The sequence below is a fragment of the Hemiscyllium ocellatum genome, chromosome 18, assembly GCF_020745735.1.
Source record: "Hemiscyllium ocellatum isolate sHemOce1 chromosome 18, sHemOce1.pat.X.cur, whole genome shotgun sequence".
NCBI lineage: Eukaryota > Metazoa > Chordata > Chondrichthyes > Orectolobiformes > Hemiscylliidae > Hemiscyllium > Hemiscyllium ocellatum.
Window position 1 is genome coordinate 42,312,337 of NC_083418.1, and position 21,189 is coordinate 42,333,525.

Below are 21,189 nucleotides of genomic sequence, written 5' to 3' on the forward strand. Positions count from 1 at the left end.
TAGGGTTTGCAATGACTTCTTTAGTCAAATAATCAGAGTTTTCTTTGTAGGTGGACTCAGTAGGAAAAATAATTTTAGGGGAATGAGTAAGGATCCCCTTTGTTGTTGATTACTCTGACCTGAATTCCTTTTCAGCAGCACAGGGAGGATCGCTGGGCAGCATGCTTTATATGTCTTGGTGTCACAGATTTACAGAGGTCTAAAGCACAGAAAAAGCCATTTGGCACATTGAATCTATGCTTGTCAAAAACAAGCATCTAACTATTCTCATGCCATTTTTCCAGTTTTGTATGCCTTTGCATTGCAAGTCCAGATCTAAAGACTTCCTACATATTATGAGGGTTTATGCATTTATGACCCTTATAGGCAGTGAGTTACAGATTCTGCCATTCTCTGATAGAATTTTCTTCACATCCCCTGTAAACCTCCTAACTCTTACCCTGAATCTGTGTACCTGGTGATTGATCCCTCCGAGAAGCAGAAAGGATTCTTCCTATCTACCCCATTCATGCTCTTCATGATGTTATACACCTCAGTCATGTCCCCCTCACTTTCCTCTGTTACAAGGAAAACAACCCCAGTTCTATCCAATCTTGTTTTATAACTAAAACTCTCTCACCCAGGCAATATCCTGGTAAATGTCCTCTACACTATCTCCAGTGAAATAGCATCCCATTTATAATGTGGATTCCAGAAATGCACTCAATATTCTAGCTATGGCTTATAGAACATTTTGTACAATTCCAGCACATCTTCCTTGCTCCTCAACTCTATGCCTTAGCTAATAAAGGCAAGTATCCCAGTTGTCTTCTTAACCAGTTCATCTTCCTGTCCTGCTACATTATGGGACATACATACAAAGGTCCCTCTGATCCTTGGCACCTCCCAGGTTTCGACTGTTTATTATGTATTCCCTTATTGTCCTGTTCAAGTGTATCACCTCACACTTTATCAACATTGAATGCCATTTGCCACTGATTAGGCCACCTGACCAGTTGCCTATACCTTTCTGCAATTGAAGGTTATCCTTGCCACTATTTACTACCAGCTTTTGTCTCATACATAAACTTACGGTTCAACTCTCCTACGTTCAAGTCTAAATCATTTATATATACCACAAACACCAAGGGCCCCAACACTATTTCCTGAGGGACTCCACTGGATTAGCTTCCAGTCGCAAAAATACCCCTCAATCATCACTCTCCGCTTCCTGCCACTCAGCCAATTCTGGATCCAATTAGCCAAATTTGTTTGAATTCTGTGGGCTTTTACCTTTTTTTATCAATTTCCCATGTGGGACCCTCTCAAAAGGCATGCTGAAGTCCAAGCAGACTGTGTCAAATGCATTGCCCTTATCTACAACCTGGCCACCTTATTGAAAATTTCAATCATGTTGATCAGACATGACCGCCCCTTAACAAAACCACACTGAATGTTCTTGCTTAATCCTTTTCTGAGCAACAAATGTGTAGTTAGTTTCTGAAATTATGGAATTCAATGTTGGCACCTCAAGGCTTTAAAGTGCCTCCACAGAAAATGAGGTGTTGGTCCTCAAGGTTGTGTTGTGCTTTTTTGGAGCAAGCTGGATTATTGAAATAGTAAGCAACTGGGAGATCAGGATAATTCCTGTGGATAGAGTGGAGGTGTCTTATAACACAATCACCAAGTCTGAATTTAGTCTTGCCAATGTAAAGAAGATCACATTTTGAGTAGCGAATGCAGTAGACTAAAATGTTTCACCTGAAGGCATGTTTGAGGCCTTGGACTGTGATTAACTATTAGATGCATTAACTGGATTATTATTCAAAAATCAATAAATAAATGGGATAGGACAGATAAAGCTAAAAAGGACATTACGGATTTATTTTTCTTTTATGGTTTCATATCCACATAGAATGGTTCTTCTGGTCACCTTTTTTGGTATTAATCTTGTAATTGCTTTTAGGTATTACCTTTCCTTGTATATTTTCTTAGACATAAAAACAAATATGTCAAGAATAAAGTCCAGAAAGAATAACATTATTCAATACCTGTACATATTTTTATAATCCCACAATTGCTATTGATGATTATAATATTTGTATTTGCAATTCTTTATTTACATTCAAATCGCTTTTCCAGTCATGGTCTGTTCTTTTGTGATGTTTATGTGTATTCCTCTTCAACAGTTTCTCGTCTGAATAGCTTTTTGATGTTCAATCTCATTCTACATTCTCTCCAGCATAGGTGCTCAATGATGTAGTTCTTATTGCTGGTTAATATGTCTGCTGTTTTTTTTGTTGGGGGATACTGACAAAGCAATAGATAGTGTTCAAACTGAATTTCACGGAGCATTTTTTCTGGAGTGAAATGTCTTCCAGGCCTAGCAAGAACACCAAGTTCCTTGCCTGAAGGATTGAGCTGAGTTTTAAATAATATCTTGTTTTACTGATTTGTTTTGTTTGTAATGATTTGTTTTACTGTATCTAGCCGATGAAGTGGTTCCAATATTTTAACGTGGCATGGTGACAGTGAAACTCACAACATTTTGACTACTGGTACAATATCCATTAAACTCTCTCCACCCTTCAGGCTCTCTGCCTGTATTCCTGATGAAGGGCTTTTGCCTGAAACATCGATTTTACTGCTCCTCGGATGCTGCCTGAACTGCTGTGCTCTTCCAGCACCACTAATCCAGAATCTATTAAACTACGTCCTGTGCATTGGATGTTTTAGTTTATCTTTTGCATACAAGATTAAATGGCATGTCTGAGTCATCCCAGTCATTTTGAGTTAAACTGTTGAATTCCTGTTTTTAGTTCACAGACTTTACAATGTATGGTGGAGGTGGATGGGGTGTTGTGCAGTCACTTCTCTTAGTAGTGCCTGTTAACTATGACTTTAGTTGCCAGCAAACATTCACCAGGTGGATCTGGAAAGGCAGACTCAAAGGAGAGATTAATCAAGAGAATAACAAAGGAGGAGAATACTGAAGTGACAAGGTGAAAATGTTATATTGGTCAGAAGAGTAAGCAAGAAGATTGGATTAAAGGTAACATGGAATGTGGCAAGAGACATCAGGAAACAGAACCACAGATTTACAGTTGTATATATTTTTGACTATCCTTCATATTATTTTGTTCCGTGGGAAGCTAATTGATTACTGGAATTTGTTTCGCTGAAATGGAACCTTTCTTTCAATATAACAGTGCAAAATATGGGGTTTTATTTCAGAAGGGTTTAAAATTATGAGAGAATGAGGAAGGGTGGACAGCAGAGGCCTCAAGAGTGAGGGATATAGACGGAAGATTAAATTTGGAGATTTAGAAAGAATGCATGGGAAAATTGTTAGTTTTGTGACCTTGGCATTCACTTCCATGATTCCGAGTAAATCTTATGCCAACATCCAAATTAGCCAGATAGATGGTTAAGGAAAAGGACTTGAAGGAATTTGAGAACATAATGAGTAAATATGTTTGAAATGTGGGGCGGGGAGTGCGGCGCGGGAAATGTCAACATGGAACAATTGAACAAAATGGTCTATTACAGTTCTGTTCAAATGTTTTAACACACACACATACACACACTCATTCCTCCCTCTGTCATTTTTGCGCCTTTTCCTTGCTGTCAAATTAATGCTATGTATGTTATTTACCTGTCAGAGTGTAGCCGTTAGAATTGAAATAAAACAACACCATGCCTAACGATAACGAAATAAAGTCTTTGGACACTCAATAAGCCAGCAATATCTAAAGTGTTAAATGTAGGTAGTTCTGAAAAGACGGATACTTCCTAAAGCACAGATTGGTTCGTGATGAGTAATGCCGTACAGCATCATTGAAACTGTATTACCAAATATATTTCTTATCAGTATTCAAGGCATTTTTAATAAAAACATGTATTATTCAATTTATGAAATTAATTGCAAATTTCCAGACTACTACAGATGAGCGAAAAACATTAAGAAATGTGCTTAAATTCCTTTTTTAAAAAAAGGTGTTCCTTTTCCAACTCGATCTGCAGTACAATCATGTCAGCACAATTTTGACACAGTTGCTAGCGGATGAAGAAATCTCCTCATTCTGCCAAGTTTCAATCAGCTGGAAAATTAAATGGATAGAAAGTTGCAAGGTTTTTTTTCAAAAAAATTGCAGATATGCCAAGAATAATGGGTTTGAATGAGAGGAGTGTTGAATCGAGGTGTAGGTTGGAAGGTGTGTGAACATTCCAAGTGGTGCAGTCTCGGTTGTGAGGCGGAGCTAGTTGCCCCCTGAAAGGGTGGTTGTGGATGGCGTGGCCCAGCATGCAGTGCAGCACTGTTCTAACGGCTCCAGCTCGAGCTGTGGTGGGAGCGGCGCGCGCCGCTGCTGACCGGGGCTGAAAGGGCGGCCGCACAGAGCTCGAGCTGGGGGAGAGGGAGCAAATCCGGGGCCAGTGCTCGCTATGACCGCCAATAATACCACCACCACCAGCAGCGGCTGCCGCTTCGCCGATTACTTCGTCATCTGTGGGCTGGATGTCGAGACGGGCTTGGAACCGGACGAACTCTCGGGTGAGCGTCTCGTTTTTAGATGTTTTTGCCAGTTTCTCTCTCAACACTATGATTGGAACCAAAGGAAAGCTGAACCTTCAAATCTTTCAGCTCCTCCAAAAATATATGGCGACTAGCACTTCAGGATAAGCAGTTCGGAATCCGAGCGAATAGAAGTGAAGATTTAAATTAATGTGTAGCGTCTTTAGGTCTCGATAAAGTCAGCATTAATGCCACAAAGTGATGCAGGAAGTGATAATATGGAGCTGTCTTTTGACAGTTCACAATCCCTGCAAATGGAGTTCGCTTTGTCCACTCTTTTGACAACGTTAAAGAGTGGATTTTATCTTTTTGAGTCATAGAGTCCTCTAGTAGTCGGTTGTTTGGAATATTTATTGAGTCGCAACTGAATTTATTAAAGTACTGTTATTTGCAGCTTTGAAAAAGATGCGAGAATGCTTAAGCCTAAAGTCGTATGCACAGTGACATAGCTGTAAATAAAGGGACTGTATTTCGCTATTTAGTGTATAATATAGTTTTGTTTTAACGTCTATCAATACGTACACGGTTTTTATGTGGTTATCTGTTTCCTCTTGACCATCTTTAAATAGATCGACAGCTATCATTTCCAGTGATTCTCAGGGCGTGCTGGTGATGGTATTTTAAACTATGACCTAAATTTGTGCATTTTGAAAGCGTTAGGAACAAAGTTAAGTTCACTGTATTAATGTCTAACTATTGGAAACACAATTAATCTTGCTCCAGTTGTGCTGTTATTGCATGTGAAAATGGTACAGCAAGTGGTTGCTTTCTCTGCTGTCATGATTAATATTCTGTGTGGAGTTTGATTTAAGTTTGCAGATATGTGTATTTCAATGAATGTTTTAAAATTATTACACTATTTCCTTAATCTTACTATTTATGCATGCACCTCAGTACTAATTCAGAACCTGGTCATAGCATAGAAGGATGCTATTTAACCATTTTTCTCTTTATTTCTATCAATTAGCAAGTTGATCAGAAATGTTTTCTTTTGTGTTATTTATTTAAAAATTAATATTGCAATGAAATGCTATTATCTGAAGAAGCTTACACTTTTTCGAATTGAATCATAGAGGTTTCCAGCCAAGAAAAAGGTCCTTCACCCTTTCGGGGCTGTGCTAGTCAGAAACAATTGTCTAATGATTCTGATCCCTTTCCCAACACTTGGCCCATAGCCTTTTACATCCTGGCATTGCAGTTATACATGTACGTACTTAAATGTAAAGAATAAAAAAAACTATAAAATGAAAAAAATGCCTCAAAGTTTGTATTGCATTCTGCTCAGAAAGTATGTGTTGTATACTGTAATGTGTGTATGTTAATGATAGTGTTTTCTATTTACTGGTATGTTTTGAATATTAATCATTCATAAATTTAATGTAATAGCATCATTCTTCCTGTATGTGTTGTGTTTAGTATGAATAAAGTTGCTTAATAATTATTTTGCATTCTGAATGCAGTGCACCGGTGCAATCTAGACCATCTTGTAAACAAAGAGAGATCCTTAGAGTGGGTGGAGTGTGGGCTTGAATCATCTGCATTCATACTGTCCTTTGAGTCCTTCCACATCAGCTCCACTCAAGCGAGGCTCTGAAAGGATGATGTCATTGTTACTGAAACTCTCTACAGGAAGACAGTAACTGCTGCATGTTTCTCTGGAGATGCTGCAGGACCAATCCTGGCACGATATTTGGTATTTAGCTAATGCAGCTGTAGGGGGATGAATCAAGAGTACTATTGGAATATGAATGTCCCCACATTAGCATTTTCTGAGTGAATGTGTACATCTGCTCTTGAATTAAGCTAGTTTTAATTAAATACTTTAAAATGTGCTCCAGTGTATTTCTTTTTCGGTGCGTCCATTGCCAGTTCATGTTGTTATGCATAGTAATCATAAATAACATGCACAGTGTAAACCAGTTCTTTGATTTCTTAGCATTTTTAAATGAATTTAATGTTTACCAGCTTGAGTTTCTTTTGGCATAATATTTAATCAGTTTTCAAAAGTTTCTAAACTAAATTGCTTCCACATATATATGATTATTCTGATTTATTTTTAAACAAATATTAATTGCAGTGTTACATTAAACATAAAATGCAACACCTTAAGAGCAAAAGGAAAGATATTTAAGCATTCGTAGACAATAGTATCAGTATTGAAATGGGAAGAAACTATATCATTGGGATGGGTTCCACCTGAAGCAGACAATTACTAGGTTTTGAGCAGAAATGATAAACAGAATAGTGAAAAGTGAATTTTACATTGCTACATGTTGGACAAAGGCTCAGGTGGAAAATGTGGTATAAATCATTTTAAAACAAACGGAAAGGAAGAGAGTAGAATAATTGTCAAAAATGTTGAAAAGAAACCAAAAGATTAAAACTTAGTTATAGAATTAGAACTAAAATGAATATGTCAGTAAAACATTGGAGTAGAAGGACAAATTAGAAGCATGTAATCCAAATAAGTGTCTTTTACACCAATGTGCTGAGCATAAGAAACAAATCGAACAATTACAGATGTTAAGTTCAACTTGGAGGCCATGAAGTGATTATAATTACTGAGACACAACAATTAGATGGTCAGCACTGGTGACAAAATAAGCTAGGTTATAAAATGGAAAATGGAAATGAGGAAGATCTGTCATCATGATGGATGAAGTAATTGCTCTGTTAAGAGGGTATACGAGAATGAAGGAATAGAAAAGGATTTCTATAGAAAAAAGCCTATAATAGGAATTATATAGAGGCCTCCTCGAAGTAGCTATGAAGTGTTTGATATGTATAAGCAGAGAATAGACAAGCATGTCATGAAGTCAGAATGGTTTTAGCAACCGGCTTAAGTTTTTACGGGTTATGATAAACAGATTAGTACATTTCTTGAATGTGTCAGAATGGGTTTCTGCAACAATGTCTGAAACCAATAAGAGTGTAAACCTTATAGGTTTGTTAATAAGTCAGATTCATTTAACATAATTAGTAGGAGAACATTTATCTTTATGATCTCTATATTGTCATCGTTATTTATTTGCTCCAAGGATGTGATGGTTGCTGGCAAAGTTAGTATTTGTTATCTATTGCTTCCTGTCCGTGAGTAGGTGGTGAGCTGTCTGTTTAAACTGTTGCAATCAATGTAGTTAACTCCGCATCTTGTGGTATTAGGGAGGGCATTCCAAGATTTTGACCCACCAACAATAAATAAATTACCATAAAATTCCAAGTCACTGCCTTGGAGGGGACTAATGTGTGATGGAGTCCTCATGCACTCGTTCTTTAGGTGATAGGTCTCAAGGACTTGGAAGGATCTGTCCAATGACCTTTGCTGGGTTGCTGCAGTACAGCTTGTCGATGATGTGCTGGTATTAGAAGGCATGAATGTTTAAGATGGTGGATAGAATTCCAGTCAAACAGGTTGCTTTGCTCAGGATGGTGTCAAGCAACTTGATTTTTGTTGGAACTATACTCATTCAGACAAATAAAGATTCCCCAATGACATTTAATAAGGTTCCATGATAAAGGTTGCTTCACAAGGTATGACTCCTGTTAGAAGAAACTTATTAACATGCCTAGAGGATTGGTTAATTAATAGGAAGGAGAGAATATGGACAAATAAGTCTTTCTTGGATTGCGTTGCCACAGGGATCAGTGCTACATTTTCAACTATTTACAATCTATAGTATGTCAATTATTTGGATAAGAATATTGAGTATATGGCAGTTAAAATTGCTGGTTACATTAAGATAGTCATGAAAGTGTGTTATCTAATGAAGGTAGAGAGTTGGCAAAAAGGAATATAGACAAGTCGAGTGAATAGCAATGTTTTAGCAGATGGATTGTAATATGCCTTCTGGTTTTAGTAACCATTTTAAGCTGAGGAGTAAGTGGTTAACAGGAGATATGGTGAAAAAGATTTTCACTCAGAGAATGGTAGAAATATAGAATGTGCTGCCGGAGAGAGTGGTGGAGGCAGGTACTCGAGTAACATTTAAGAAGTTTCTTGATGCTTTCTCAGTCAAATATGGCTTTAATGTCAAGGATATGCTCATGCTTACTCTCACTGGGATGTTGGTTCAGTACTGCAGTTGGAGGAAGCACTGAGTGTGGCAAAGACCAAAATTCAATTAGTGATGGACATTTAAAACTACCACTTAGAATGGCTTGTCAGCACCTCCATTGAGTAAGTTGGCTGAGTCCTCAAGGGCATAACTGTTAGGTTGGGTCTGTGGCTGGTGGGTGAAGGAAGCAACAAGAGGAAAAACACATTTAGCCTCCTCATCATCAAACTGCCTGCTGCAGATGCATCTGTCTGAAACAGTAGTGGTAGGAGTGACCACTGCACTGTGCTTGTGGAGACAACGTCTTGTCTTGACCACAAAGGTACCTTCTATCATGCTAAGTGGGATAGATTTTGAACATATTTAGCAATTGGGCATCCATGAAGTTTTCTGGACATCAGCAACAACCGTACTCCCATACAGTCTGCAAACTCATGACCTGTCATATCTCCTATTCTACCACTACCATCAAGCCAGGGGATCAGCCCTGATTCAATGAAGAGCGTAGAAGGCATGCAGGATCAGCACCAGGTGTACCTAAACATGAGGTGTCAACCTGGAGTTACAATACGCGATTATTTGCATAACAAACAGCAAGTATAGACAGGTCGAAGTGATTCCACAACAAATAGATCAGATCTATGCTCTACTGTCCTGCCACGTACGCTTGTGAATGGTGAATAATTAAATAATTCACTGATGGGGGAACCCCAGCACATCAATTTTAAAAGAAGGCTGCCGCATTGGCAGCATATGTTCACCCCCCCGGTACCAAGTGGAAGATCCATCTCTGCCTCCTTCAGAGGTTCCTAAAATCACTGTTGCCGGCCTTCAGCCAATTTGAGCCAGTGGTAACCGAGAGAATCTCATCTAACAACTGTGCAAAAAATTGCTGACAGATGCAATATGCAATATTGTCAGTTGTGTAAGAATTTTTAAAAAAATTAACCTATTTTTGGGGATGTTATTACATGACTCTGGAGCACCTATGTCACATGAGAGGTTTCTGTAAGAAAGGATTAATTATTTATTTATATAAAGTAGAGTAATCTACTTATCAAATCATTACCTTAGATTTTTATGTATTTGAATAGACCAATACGAATTGATTCCACTGTTTCTACCTTCAAATAAAGGGCATGCCCTCTTTTATATTTTTCATCTTCTACATAAGTCTATTTTAATCATGACATTTATTTTTTCATATTTAGCAATAAATACTGGCTTAGCCAGTGATGCCCATTTCCTACGAATAAAAAAAAAGCTTTCTTTGATAGCATATTATTATACATTTTACAGTTTGCAATTTGAGACATCTTGTGATCACTGGCATTTTTGGGATGATAGTGTGACTTCTGAAGCCATCAGCCCAATCAGTGGGTCCAGTTATTTTAATCCAATTACTCAGACATGTTATAACATGCCTCCAGGGCAGGTGGAACTTGAACTGGGACCCTCTGGTTCAGAGGTAAGAACATGGTCACTGCACAAGAGACCCTTAATCAGTGGGTCTGGATATTTTTTAATCAATCTGTTCAGAGATGTTATTACACACCTCTGGAGCAGGTGGGACTAGATCCCAGACCCTCTGACTCCGAAGTAGGCATATTTTCATTGTAACACAAGAACACTAATCAATTGTTGTTTTTTTTTGTAACACATTGTGGGATCAGCCAGTTCAGAAATCAGTCCTCAAAAAAGGAATACCAGTAACCAACTGGCTGCATAGGTCAGCTAATTCAGGAATCAGGTGTCCCAAAAACAAAAACCAACAGCAACACACATTGGCTGTGTGACTTACCAGCTTGGAGTCAGTCCCCTGAACTGAGGAGATTCTAAATCCCCACTTTACATAATTTAAAAAAATTAGATAAATCCCTATACTACTGCCTAACTGCAGTAGTGCTTATTTATTCCCCAGCACCCATGTTGTGTGTGTGCACGTGCAGAACAATGTGTGCAGAAATCTTTATTCGTACTCCACTACCAGGAAGAAAAGAAACGCCCAAGTGGCCAGTGACAAGCAATGCCCTTCTCAAAAAAGGGTATTGCTAAGTGATCAAAAAAGTGAAGGTGAGGGCAGAGATCAAATCAGTATAGAATCGGAGGGAGAAGTATAACATTCCACACCCTGCGGTGCCCACCTCTCTCTGAAAGCCTCAAGATTGTTGGTAGACACTGCATGCTCCTACTCCAAAGGCACCTGGTCCCTAATGTAACTCCAGAAGAGGGGCAGGCTATCGGCCATAACAGCTCTCTCCAAGGCCCACTGTGGGACCTGTTTGTGGCTGACCTGGCCAGGCCCAGGAGCAAATCCACGAGGAGATCATCTGACCTGCCTTCCCATGCCCACCACACCGGCTGCCCAAATATCAGGAGTGTGGGGCTGAAGTGTAACCAAAAACATAAAAAAAATCTTTAAGGAAACCAAAAAGGGAGTGCGGATGTCCAGACCCCATATATACATGGTCCATGGACTCCACAGCACCACAGACAAGCAGTAGGGTTGGGAGTCTGTGATTCACCACAATCTGTGTTTGCAGGGGACTGCTGCGTGCAGCACCCTCCACTCCCGGTATCCCCACGAAAGGGGAGGAAATCAATGGGTCTATTGTTCATTAGTTATAGCAAACAGTCAATGTCAATTAGTGAATACTTAGGATTTGGGAAAGGGAAAGAGGAATAAATAGTATGAGATGTTTGGAGGATTTTATCTTTCATGTGTGTTTTTTTTTTCTTCTCTATCCTGAACCAGTATTGTATTTTTATTTTTCAGGAATTTGTATGTGCCTCTGCCAATTAGTGTTAAATTAAGGATCATTTAAGATTTGAATTCTAACATCAGCTGCTGTTTCCAGTAGTCAATTCAAAAATGATGGACCAAATAGCCTCCTTCCATTCTGAAATTTTCATGATTCTGGGTGCTAAAATAACCTCAAGGAATGCTGAATTGGCAAAATGAGTAAAATGTTAACTTTTCTGGCAGCTTGTCATAACCTCTTATTGCAATGTAATTTCAAAATGTAGCTGCAAACTAATTGTTAAAATCCATGGACTGAAGTAACTTAATTGAATCATTTAAGATCCTGAGGGGACCTGGCCAGGTGGATGTGGCAAGGATTTTTCCTTTTGTGGGAGAATCACAAACTATGACAAGCTATTTCACCTTATCCAGAGCAGAGAATCAGAAGTCATGTCCTTTTATTTGAAGGTAGAAACAGTGGAAGCAATTCATAGTTTAAAACTAAATGGTTGCCCTTTAAGACAGAGATGAGGAAGCATTTTTTTCTTTCTGGATTGTGTTTGAAATTTCCTTCCTGTAAAGGCAGTGGATACAGAATCTTTAAATATTTAAAGGCAGATGTAGATAAATTCTTGATTACCAAGGGGATGAAAGATTGTAGGGAAATGCAGGAATGTCGAGGAGAAGTTAAAATCAGATCAGCTTTAAGACCATAAGATTTAATAGCAGAATTAGGTCATGTGATCCATTGTTCTGCCCTGCCATTCTATGAAGGCTGATATGTTTCTCAACCCTATTCTCCTACCTTCTCTGCGTAAGCCTTGCTCCCCTTACCAATCAAGAACCTATCTACCTTTGTCTTAAATTCACTCAGTGACTTGGCCTTCACAGTTTTCTGTGGCAATGAAATCCACAGATTCACACCCTCTGGCTAAAGAAATTCTTCCACATCTCAGTATTAAAGGGTTGTCCCTTCACTCTGAGGTTATCCCTTGAGTCCTAGTCTGTCTTGCTCGTGGAAACATCTTTTCCAAGCCCAGGCCTATCAATACTCTGTAAATTTTCATTGAGATTCCTCCTCTCATCCTTCTAAACTCTATCAAGTACAGACCTAGAGTCCTCAACCGCCCCTCTTGTGACAAGACCTTCTTAATAATGACCTTCATCCCTTGGATCATTTTTATAAAAGCACCTTTGGATACTCCTCCCAAGGCCAGTACATCCTCCCTTTTGATACAGGGCCCAAAACTGCTCACAATATTTCAAATGCTGTTATTGAATGGCAGAGCAGGCTTGAAGAACAGTGTTTGAATGTAACTGGACAAAAAGATCCAAGGACTTTTTGTCAGAAATTATTTATGTCTAATATGTGGTCCACAATTGCTAACCTATATTGTAGAACTTTAAAGTTGGTTCAGAGGTTTCTTCCAGATGATTCTTCTGTCCACACTTGTGATAATGAATTGTTCTTCAAATTTCTGTTCTTTTATTTTTATTTTGATGTATCATTGAGTGAGGGATCCTCATGTCGTGGAATGGAACTGTTATGTTTCGCATTTGTGTTCTCCAACCTTCAGACAGATACACCTACTGAGTGTGGAATTGTGAATCTTCCATATTCTGCACAGCTACTTTGTTCACAATTTGTGTTATATTAAGGATAGGTTTTATTCATATTTACTGAGCTTTCTCAAGTTTAAAACATTTTTAATGTGAAAAGTAGAATACTATTTTAATGATCTAAAGCATTAGCATTTACCCAGCGCTGTTTGTGTTCTTCTGTGTCTGACTTAGGCAAGACTGCCTTGCCTAAACCTTTGATGTTGAAACTCAGTGTGCAAATTAACTCATACTCTGTTCATTGTATAACATTCCCTTGGTCTGTTCTGATGCTTTGAAATATTTCTAGATTAGGTATGAGAATACAGTTAACTCTGTTGTCTTTGTCATTATTTCGACCATAAGGCTGGAGTCTAAAATGGTCAGGTTGAAGGTAGGATAGATTATAGAAGTCACAGATATGTAATGTAGTTAATCCAACTTTTTATATGTAGGTTTTTTTTTTGTTTATGTTTTAGCAAAGAACCACTAAGTTCAATTGATAGGCCTGGACATGAAAAATTAGCTAAATAAGTATAAATGGAAAAGTTCTGATGATTTCATTCACAGAATTCCATAAATTGAATTAGGAAGCAAAAGATTCACAAAAGTTTCATTGTAAATCCATAATATAGTACAAGCATCAATTTCCAGTTTTCACTTCTGGACCCATTCCTTGTTGAGTAGGCGAAGAGCACTGGGGAAGAATTCTCTTTTTTTTAAATAAACTGATTGACCAAATTACAAAAAAACATTAAAAAGGAACACTTCTGGGGGATCTTAGATGGCGGCGATCTGAAAAGATCATACTGCAGAGCTTCGCATCGCAGTAGGAGCAGGATGGTTCTTTAACCCACCCAACCGAGGTCATCAGAATTTCTTGGGGTGTTAGAAAGATTGTGGAGCCCCAAGAAACACTTAAAAATTGACTTAGCTGTATTTTCAGCTGTCCAGAAATGCCTAAAAAGGGAGGAGGAGCATTTGAGGCCGGGCCTGCAGCTCAGCCTACAGCAGCCTCGGAGCCGATTACTTTCCAGGACCTGGTGAACCAGCTCTCAGTCTTGCGAGATGTTGGGGAAATAGTGAAGAGAAGCTAGCTCCAGTCTCTCTCATGCTGCAGAAGCATAAGCAGCAGCTGGGAGACCTGGAGAAGAGGATGGACTAGGTGGAGCACAGGGTCACGGTGGTGGAAGCTGATGCCAGTTCATTCAAGGAAGAGATCCAAGCCCTGAAGATGCAGGTTCGTAATTTGTGTGACCAAGTGGATGACCTTAGGGGCAGGAGAAAAAACATTCGGATCATCGGTCTGCCTGAGAGTAAGGAAGGTGAGTGGCCTGCAGAATTTGTTGAAGATTGGCTTCCGAAATTCCTTGACTTGGAGACTGACGTGAGAGGATTGAACATAGAGAGGGCTCACTGGATCGCACCACGGAGGTTGGGTCTGGGTCAATGCCCTCGTCCTTTCCGGGTGTGGTTCTATCATTACTGGGCTAAGGAGAGAATCATGGAGGCTTCCAGACTCCAGGGGAAGGATCCAAAGGCCCTAATTTACGAGAAGTCTAAGATCATGTTTTTTCAGGATTTTTCAGCAGCAGTAATCCAGAAACGAAAATTGTATGATGGCATCAAGAGAAGATTGAAGGAGCTTGGGATTCAGTACTCCCTGAGATATCCGGCAGTGCTTCGGATCACTTTAGATGGATCCATGCATCTCTTTGACACATCGGAGAAGGCAAGAGACTTTGTGGACAAATTTAAATGATTGTAGTATGTATAAATATTGTTGCTTGGGTATGAGTTTATCATTCTGTAAAGGAAATGGAGGAAATCCGTTTGGAGCTTTGTTTTTCCCCTTTTTTTTCCCTCCTATTGAGAATAATTTGGTTCAAACTATGGCGGTGGTTAAGATGTACATTTTAAATTTCTGAATTAGGACATACCAAAGGATGGGTGGGGTATTTATTAAATGTTTTTTATTCATATTGATATTCTATGGGGTGTTTATTCTTTTTAGCTTGTGCTTGCGATGCGGCTCTAGCTGGGAGAAGTGAAGGTGGTTGAGCTGGTTAGATGCCTATTTATGAGCAGTTCGGGATGGGTAGTTGCCCCCTCCGAGCAGGTGGTGAGTTCCCCTACTCAGCGCTATTGGCGCTTTATATGTTGGTTTGTTTTCTGGTTTTTGTATGTTTGTTAAACGTAGTGGTTTTAGTTTATTTAGTTTTTATATTTGGTGGACTATGCGACACTAAGGCTCAGCAATTTGTGGTTCGGGTTCCTTCTCTCTGGAATTTAACTGTAATTGCAGAAGATTATGGCTAATGATTTGATTAAATGGCGTACCTGGAGTGTCAAGGCAAGTCACTCACCAATTAGGAGGAAGGTACTCTTGAGTCTTAGAAAGGAGAAGGTGGGTATTGCTTTGTTATAGGGGACACATTTGGATGACAAGAAACATCTGAAATTACAGCAGAATGGCTTTGATCGAGTTTATTTTTTATCATTTAATACCAGAAGTAGGGGAGTGGCTATATTGGTAAGGAAAAATCTCTCATTTAAATTGTTGGAATGTGTTAAAGACACACACATGCGGTTTGTAATTCTTAAAGCCTTGATAAATGGGGAAGAATATGGCATGTTAAATGTTTATTGTCCCCCAGCTCATCCTCTGAAATTTTTCGTAGATGCTTTTTCTAAACTGATAAGTCTCAAGTCTTGGCACATCATTATAGGTGGAGATTTTAACTGCCTCATGGACCCCACAGTAGACAGGTTGCCTAAAGGTCCCTCGATACTCTCTGCACAAACTAAACAGTTATTGGGTTTGTGTGGGGAATTAGGGTTAGTGGACATCTGGAGGTGTCTCCACCCTACAGGTAGGGGTTTTTCTCCAATCCGCATAGATGTCACATGAGGATTGATTTTTTTCTGACCCCTGCGGTAACCCTGGATCTGGTGGCATCCTGTACGATTGGTAATGTTGCCATCTCTGATCATGCTCCAGTGTACCTCATGGTTAAAATTAAGGATGTTACAGTGGATTCAAGGTACTGGCAAATTGACCCTTTTATTCCCATGGACAGCAAGTTTGTGGAGTATTTCTCTAGGGAATTTCGGGCATTTCTAGACATCAACATAGGCTCGGTTGATAGCTCATCTGTTCTCTGGGAAACTACCAAAACTTATGCAAGAGTGTTAGTTATTTCATATTCCACAAGTAGGAAGCAGCAGAAGGGTGAGCAGCAACGTCTCCTTGAAGCATGGTTGAAGGCAGCCGAGAAGGCCTATATTGACAGACCCTCGTTGGTCAAACTACAGAGGATTATGGCACTGCGGTCTGCACTAAACTCCGTGCTCATGCAGACGGCAAAGAAGGAGCTGACTTTTGCAAAGCAAAGGTTATACGAGCATGGTGGCAAGCCAGGCAATACTTAGCATACCTTGCCAGAAAGAGAAGTGCCCCACAAACTATTACAGCGATTAGGGAAGGGTCTGGGAACCTAACATGTGATTCTAAAAAGATTAATGTGGCGTTCCAGAGATTCTACTCTAAGTTATATCAGTCTGAGAATTGTGAGGAGCGGCAGGCCAAAATGGAATCCTTTTTTAGTGATCTGAAGCTCCCGGGTGTGACTCCCGAACAACGTTTGCACGTTCTCCCCGTGTCTGCGTGGGTTTCCTCCGGGTGCTCTGGTTTCCTCCCACAGTCACAAAGATGTGCGGGTCAGGTGAATTGGCCAAGCTAAATTGCCCATAGTGTTAGGTAAGGGGTAAATGTAGGGGTATGGGTGGGTTGCGCTTCGGCGGGTCGGTGTGGACTTGTTGGGCCGAAGGGCCTGTTTCCACACTGTAAGTCTAATCTGTAAGTCTAATCTAAACCGTCCTTTCTCAATACCCCATTATCAGAGCAAGAAGTGCAGGAAGCTGTGAGGCAGCTTCAGTGGAAAGGCGCCCTGATGGACTTCCTAGTGAATTCTGCAAGGAATTTATTTTTTTTTAAAAGATATTTTTATTAGAAATTTAATATTTTGACAGATTTACAAAAATAAACAGAACTTTCAAGCACAAACATTAATATAAAAATAGATCTTAAATATATAATCATCAAAATTCAAAGGAATGATACTAAAGAAGAAAGAAAAACAATGAAACTCAGTTAACTACTAATCTAATCCACAATTATCCAGAGTGTATAGTTGAGTCACTTACATCCTTCAAACAAGAGAAAATGTTCTCTAATACACTCATAACAGTATAATAAAAAGGAAACTATTTCCAAACAATAAGAACAAAAAAAAACATGTTTGAATGGAGATCCTCCTCCTTGTTCTCAGGGGGCCTTACTTCCTTTCTAAAGGTCCACCATATCCTCTCCCAAACAGTGTCCCACCCTTGACCCGGGCGCTCCTTAATAGGATTTAGATATAATACCGAGCTAGAGTTGACAATGAGCGCCCCACCCCCACCCCTCCCCACCCATACCTGAGTATATCTGATAGCATCAATGCCACGTACAAACACACATAACTATAAAATTACAACTCCAACAAATTACAGTTAAGTATAATAACATAAAATAGCAAGAGAAGACAACCCTGCTCCCAGAAGCAAAAGTAAAGTAGAGTAAAGTATCCATTTCTCCCCACGGAGTGTGGAAGAGGCAAGCCAACATAAATTGTCTCTTACGATTTATTTAAACGAGTCTAAAAGTTCCTTAGCCTCTTCTGGTGATCTAAAATTATACTCGGATCCTTCGTGGGTAAAGCATAACGTCGCTGGGTAGCGTAAGGTGTATTGAATATTTAAGTTCCTTAGACATTTCTTCACCTCATCAAACGCCTTCCTCCTTCGTGCCAAAGCCGGGGAGAAGTCCTGAAATAACATAATCTTGGATCCTTCATGGATCATGGCTTTAGGATCCTTTCCAAGCTTTCTGGAGGCGTCCAGGAGTATCTGCCTCTCCCTATAACTCTGCAGCCGGAACAGGACCGGGCGTGGGCGCTGGTTTGGGCCAGATCCGCGTACTACGACCCGGTAGGCCCACTCCACCCTTACCCGGTCAGTTTCAGCCCCCAGGTTTAAAAGCTGGGGCAACCATCGCTCCAGAAATACTGCTAACTGTCCCTTCTCTTCTTGTTCAGGGAGGCCCAGAAGACGGATATTCTTTCTCCGATTTCTATTATCCAGGTCATCCATGTAGATTTCAAAGGCCCGGACTCTCTGCTCCAGAGCTAGCACCTGTTCTGCAGCTGTTTGTGCTGCAGCCTCGGAGGTCGTGGCCTTTAGCTCCGCCCCCTTCACTCGGCCCTGTAATTCCTCGAGAGCCTGGCTGTACTTTTGTAACTTTTCTTCGAATGCATTCCATCTCTGTCTGGATTCTGCGATGAAATTGACGAGTGTCAATTCCAGCCTGGCAATCATCTGTTCAAGGCCTGTTTTTACATCAGCTGCAGCCGGAGGAGGAGAGGAGGGTGGGGGAGGGGTCTTTGTTTTCTGAGAGCTGCGGGATCCCTTTGGTTTACTCATTATCCACTTAATATTAAACTGCTTAAATATAATAGTAAACAGCTAATTAAGGTTAGAAATTTTTTTTGGGTGGTTTGGTGTGTGGTGGGGGTGAGTAACTCACTTTACCCAGGTTTTGGGAAGAGCACTGTAAACTCAGACTTGCTGAGTCGCCGCCATCTTGGATCCTCCTGCAAGGAATTTATAAGTATATTGTCGGGTCCGATGCTGAATATGTTTAATAATTCATGCAGTCATGTTTGTCTCCCACCATCTGAGAGAGGCCAATATTTCACTTATCCTTAAAAAAGGGAAGGATCCGGAAGACTGTGCTTCATACAGGCCCATCTCGCTCTTAAATGTGGACTTTAAGATCCTGTCTAAGGCTCTTGAGTTAAGACTAGAGACTGTGTTCCCTCTATTATTAAAGAGGATCAGACGGGCTTCATAAAGGGTCGCAGATCCTCCAATAACGTTAGGAGCCTGCTTAACGTAATTCAAGCATGCCAACAGCAGTCAATACAGGGATTGGTGATTTCTTTAGATGCAGAGAAGGCATTTGACCGAGTTGAGTGGCCGAACTTTTTCTATACTCAAGACCGGTTTGGTCTGGGTGAAGGTTTTCTACAGTGTACCTCTCGCTGCGGTCATTATCAACGTGGTGTGATCAAGCAATTTTAATATTTCTAGGGGCAGCCAGCAGGGCTGTCCCCTTTCACCATTACTTTTTACGTTGGTGATTGAACCGTTGGCAGAGGCCATTCATGGGGATCTCAATATATCAGCTCCAGAAGTGGGGTCAAAATTACATAAGATCTCGCTGTATGCAGATGATGTTCTAATTTTCTTGACAAATCCAGCAGACTCAGTGCCTTGCCTGATACAATGCATTCACACGTTTGCCGCTTTTTCAGGGTATAAGATTAATTTTGCTCAATCAGAGGCTATGCCTATGGATGGTCTTACAAAAGAGTTGGCCCTTGAGAGTGACTATAGATTCCCATTTAGGTGGTCACAGGGGGGTTTTCTGTATTTGGGCATATTCATTACTTCAGTTCTGGATTGGCTTTTCAAAACCAATTTTACTCAATTATTTGAAAAAATTAAACAAGATCTCCAAAGATGGGAGGCACTTCCAGTCTCATGGTTGGGTCGGATAGCACTTATTAAGATGAATATTCTCCCTCGTTTGCTATACCCTATACGATGCTCCTCCTGATTTTCAATAAACAAACACTCAGGAGACTGAACAGTTGGTTCAGCTCCTTTATCTGGCACCATAAACGGCCCCTCATTAAATTAGCCAAACTGCAGTTGCCTCACAGATTGGGGGGAGTATACCTTCTGGACATTAAAAATGACCAATTAAGCTCGCTTTTGACCTACGTAAGTGATTGGGTTTGTGGGGACCCTCTTTCAATATGGCTGGATATCGAAGTCTCCCAGGCAAGGTGCCCCCTTACCAGTTTGCTGTTTTTGGACAAGGTGAGGACAGTTAGGGAATATTACCATAACCCAATAGTCATCAATACTGTTCAAACATGGAGGGCAATTCGGCAGAGGGAAGGTAATATTGGCAAAACATCTTTGTTTACACCTTTCGTGAGTATGGTGAGTTTTCAACCAGGTATGATAGATTCAGGATTTGAACGTTGGGCAGCTAGAGGTATATCTTGCATGGGTGATTTATTTGAGGGAGATGCAATAATGTCCTTTGATCGGTTAGTACAGAAGTACAAGTTACCTAATAGAGACCTCTTTCGTTTTTTTCAAGCTAGGGATTTTATTCAAAAAAGGGCCATACTTTTGACCCCTACAAATCTGACATAGCCCTTAGTACTCCTCTTTCTAAGAGTACACTCTCTGTCAGTACTCTATATCGCCAATTGGGGGGTGCCACCTCAGATGAGTCTGATCGACTCTGCAAGATGTGGGAAAGAGAGCTGGGTGTTGAAGGTTCTTCAGAGGCATGGGAGGATATTTGGGAGAATGCAAGGAAGATATCGATTTGCAATAGGACCCATGCTTTACAGTTGAAGATTCTCCACAGGGTCCACTTAGCCCCAAACCGTTTGTCAAAATTTAAACCAGGGGTATCTTCAGCATGTCCCAAGTGCAAAGTCTGTATGGGTACTCTTACCCATTGTCTTTGGTCTTATGACAGGCTTCAAACATATTGGAGTGCTGTGGTGGGTGTAATAGAGAGGACTTTGGGGTGTAAGGGTGGAGAAAGACCCTATTTTGCTCCTTTTGGGCCTACCCATCATATTTCCGGCAGACTCGCATAAAGAAAAACTTTTCAATATTCTTGCATTCTGTGCAAGGAAGAATATCTTGCTAGGTTGGATATCAGAAAACCCCACAGGCCTGTCGGGTTGGCGGAAGATTGTTATGGAGCATATTCCCCTGGATTTTCTCACAAATATGGTTCACCACAAAACTGATAATTTTTACAAGGCATGGTAACCCTTTTTGAAATACCTGGACACAGATTTATCTGCCACACTAACAAGGGTTTTTATATAGCCGTAACGATTGTGTTTCATGAGTCCAATGTCCAGGGAGGAGGAACTATGAATGTGTGAGTGTTTTGTTTGGCTGGACTGAGTTATTACTATTTAGTTGTTGTTGTTAGATATTTATTTAGTTAGTTAAATAGCTAGTTTAGGTTTTTTTTTAAATTTTATACTTCTCTATATATGTTTATACATTCGTATAGGAGGTTGGGCTGGGGAATC

The 21,189-nt window shown here is 40.1% G+C and overlaps 1 protein-coding gene across 3 annotated transcripts in view; it reads left to right on the forward strand.

Annotated features, from left to right (window-relative positions):
* Nucleotides 1-4,310: 4,310 nt before the first annotated feature.
* dennd5a (DENN/MADD domain containing 5A) overlaps nt 4,311-21,189 on the forward strand; it is a 268,461-nt gene continuing 251,582 nt past the window's right edge. For all 3 annotated transcript variants that reach the window (XM_060838913.1, XM_060838915.1, XM_060838914.1), the window contains exon 1: nt 4,311-4,531. In XM_060838913.1, coding sequence (XP_060694896.1) covers nt 4,423-4,531 — 109 coding nt within the window. In that variant the 5' untranslated portion in view covers nt 4,311-4,422. The remainder of the gene's footprint in view (nt 4,532-21,189) is intronic.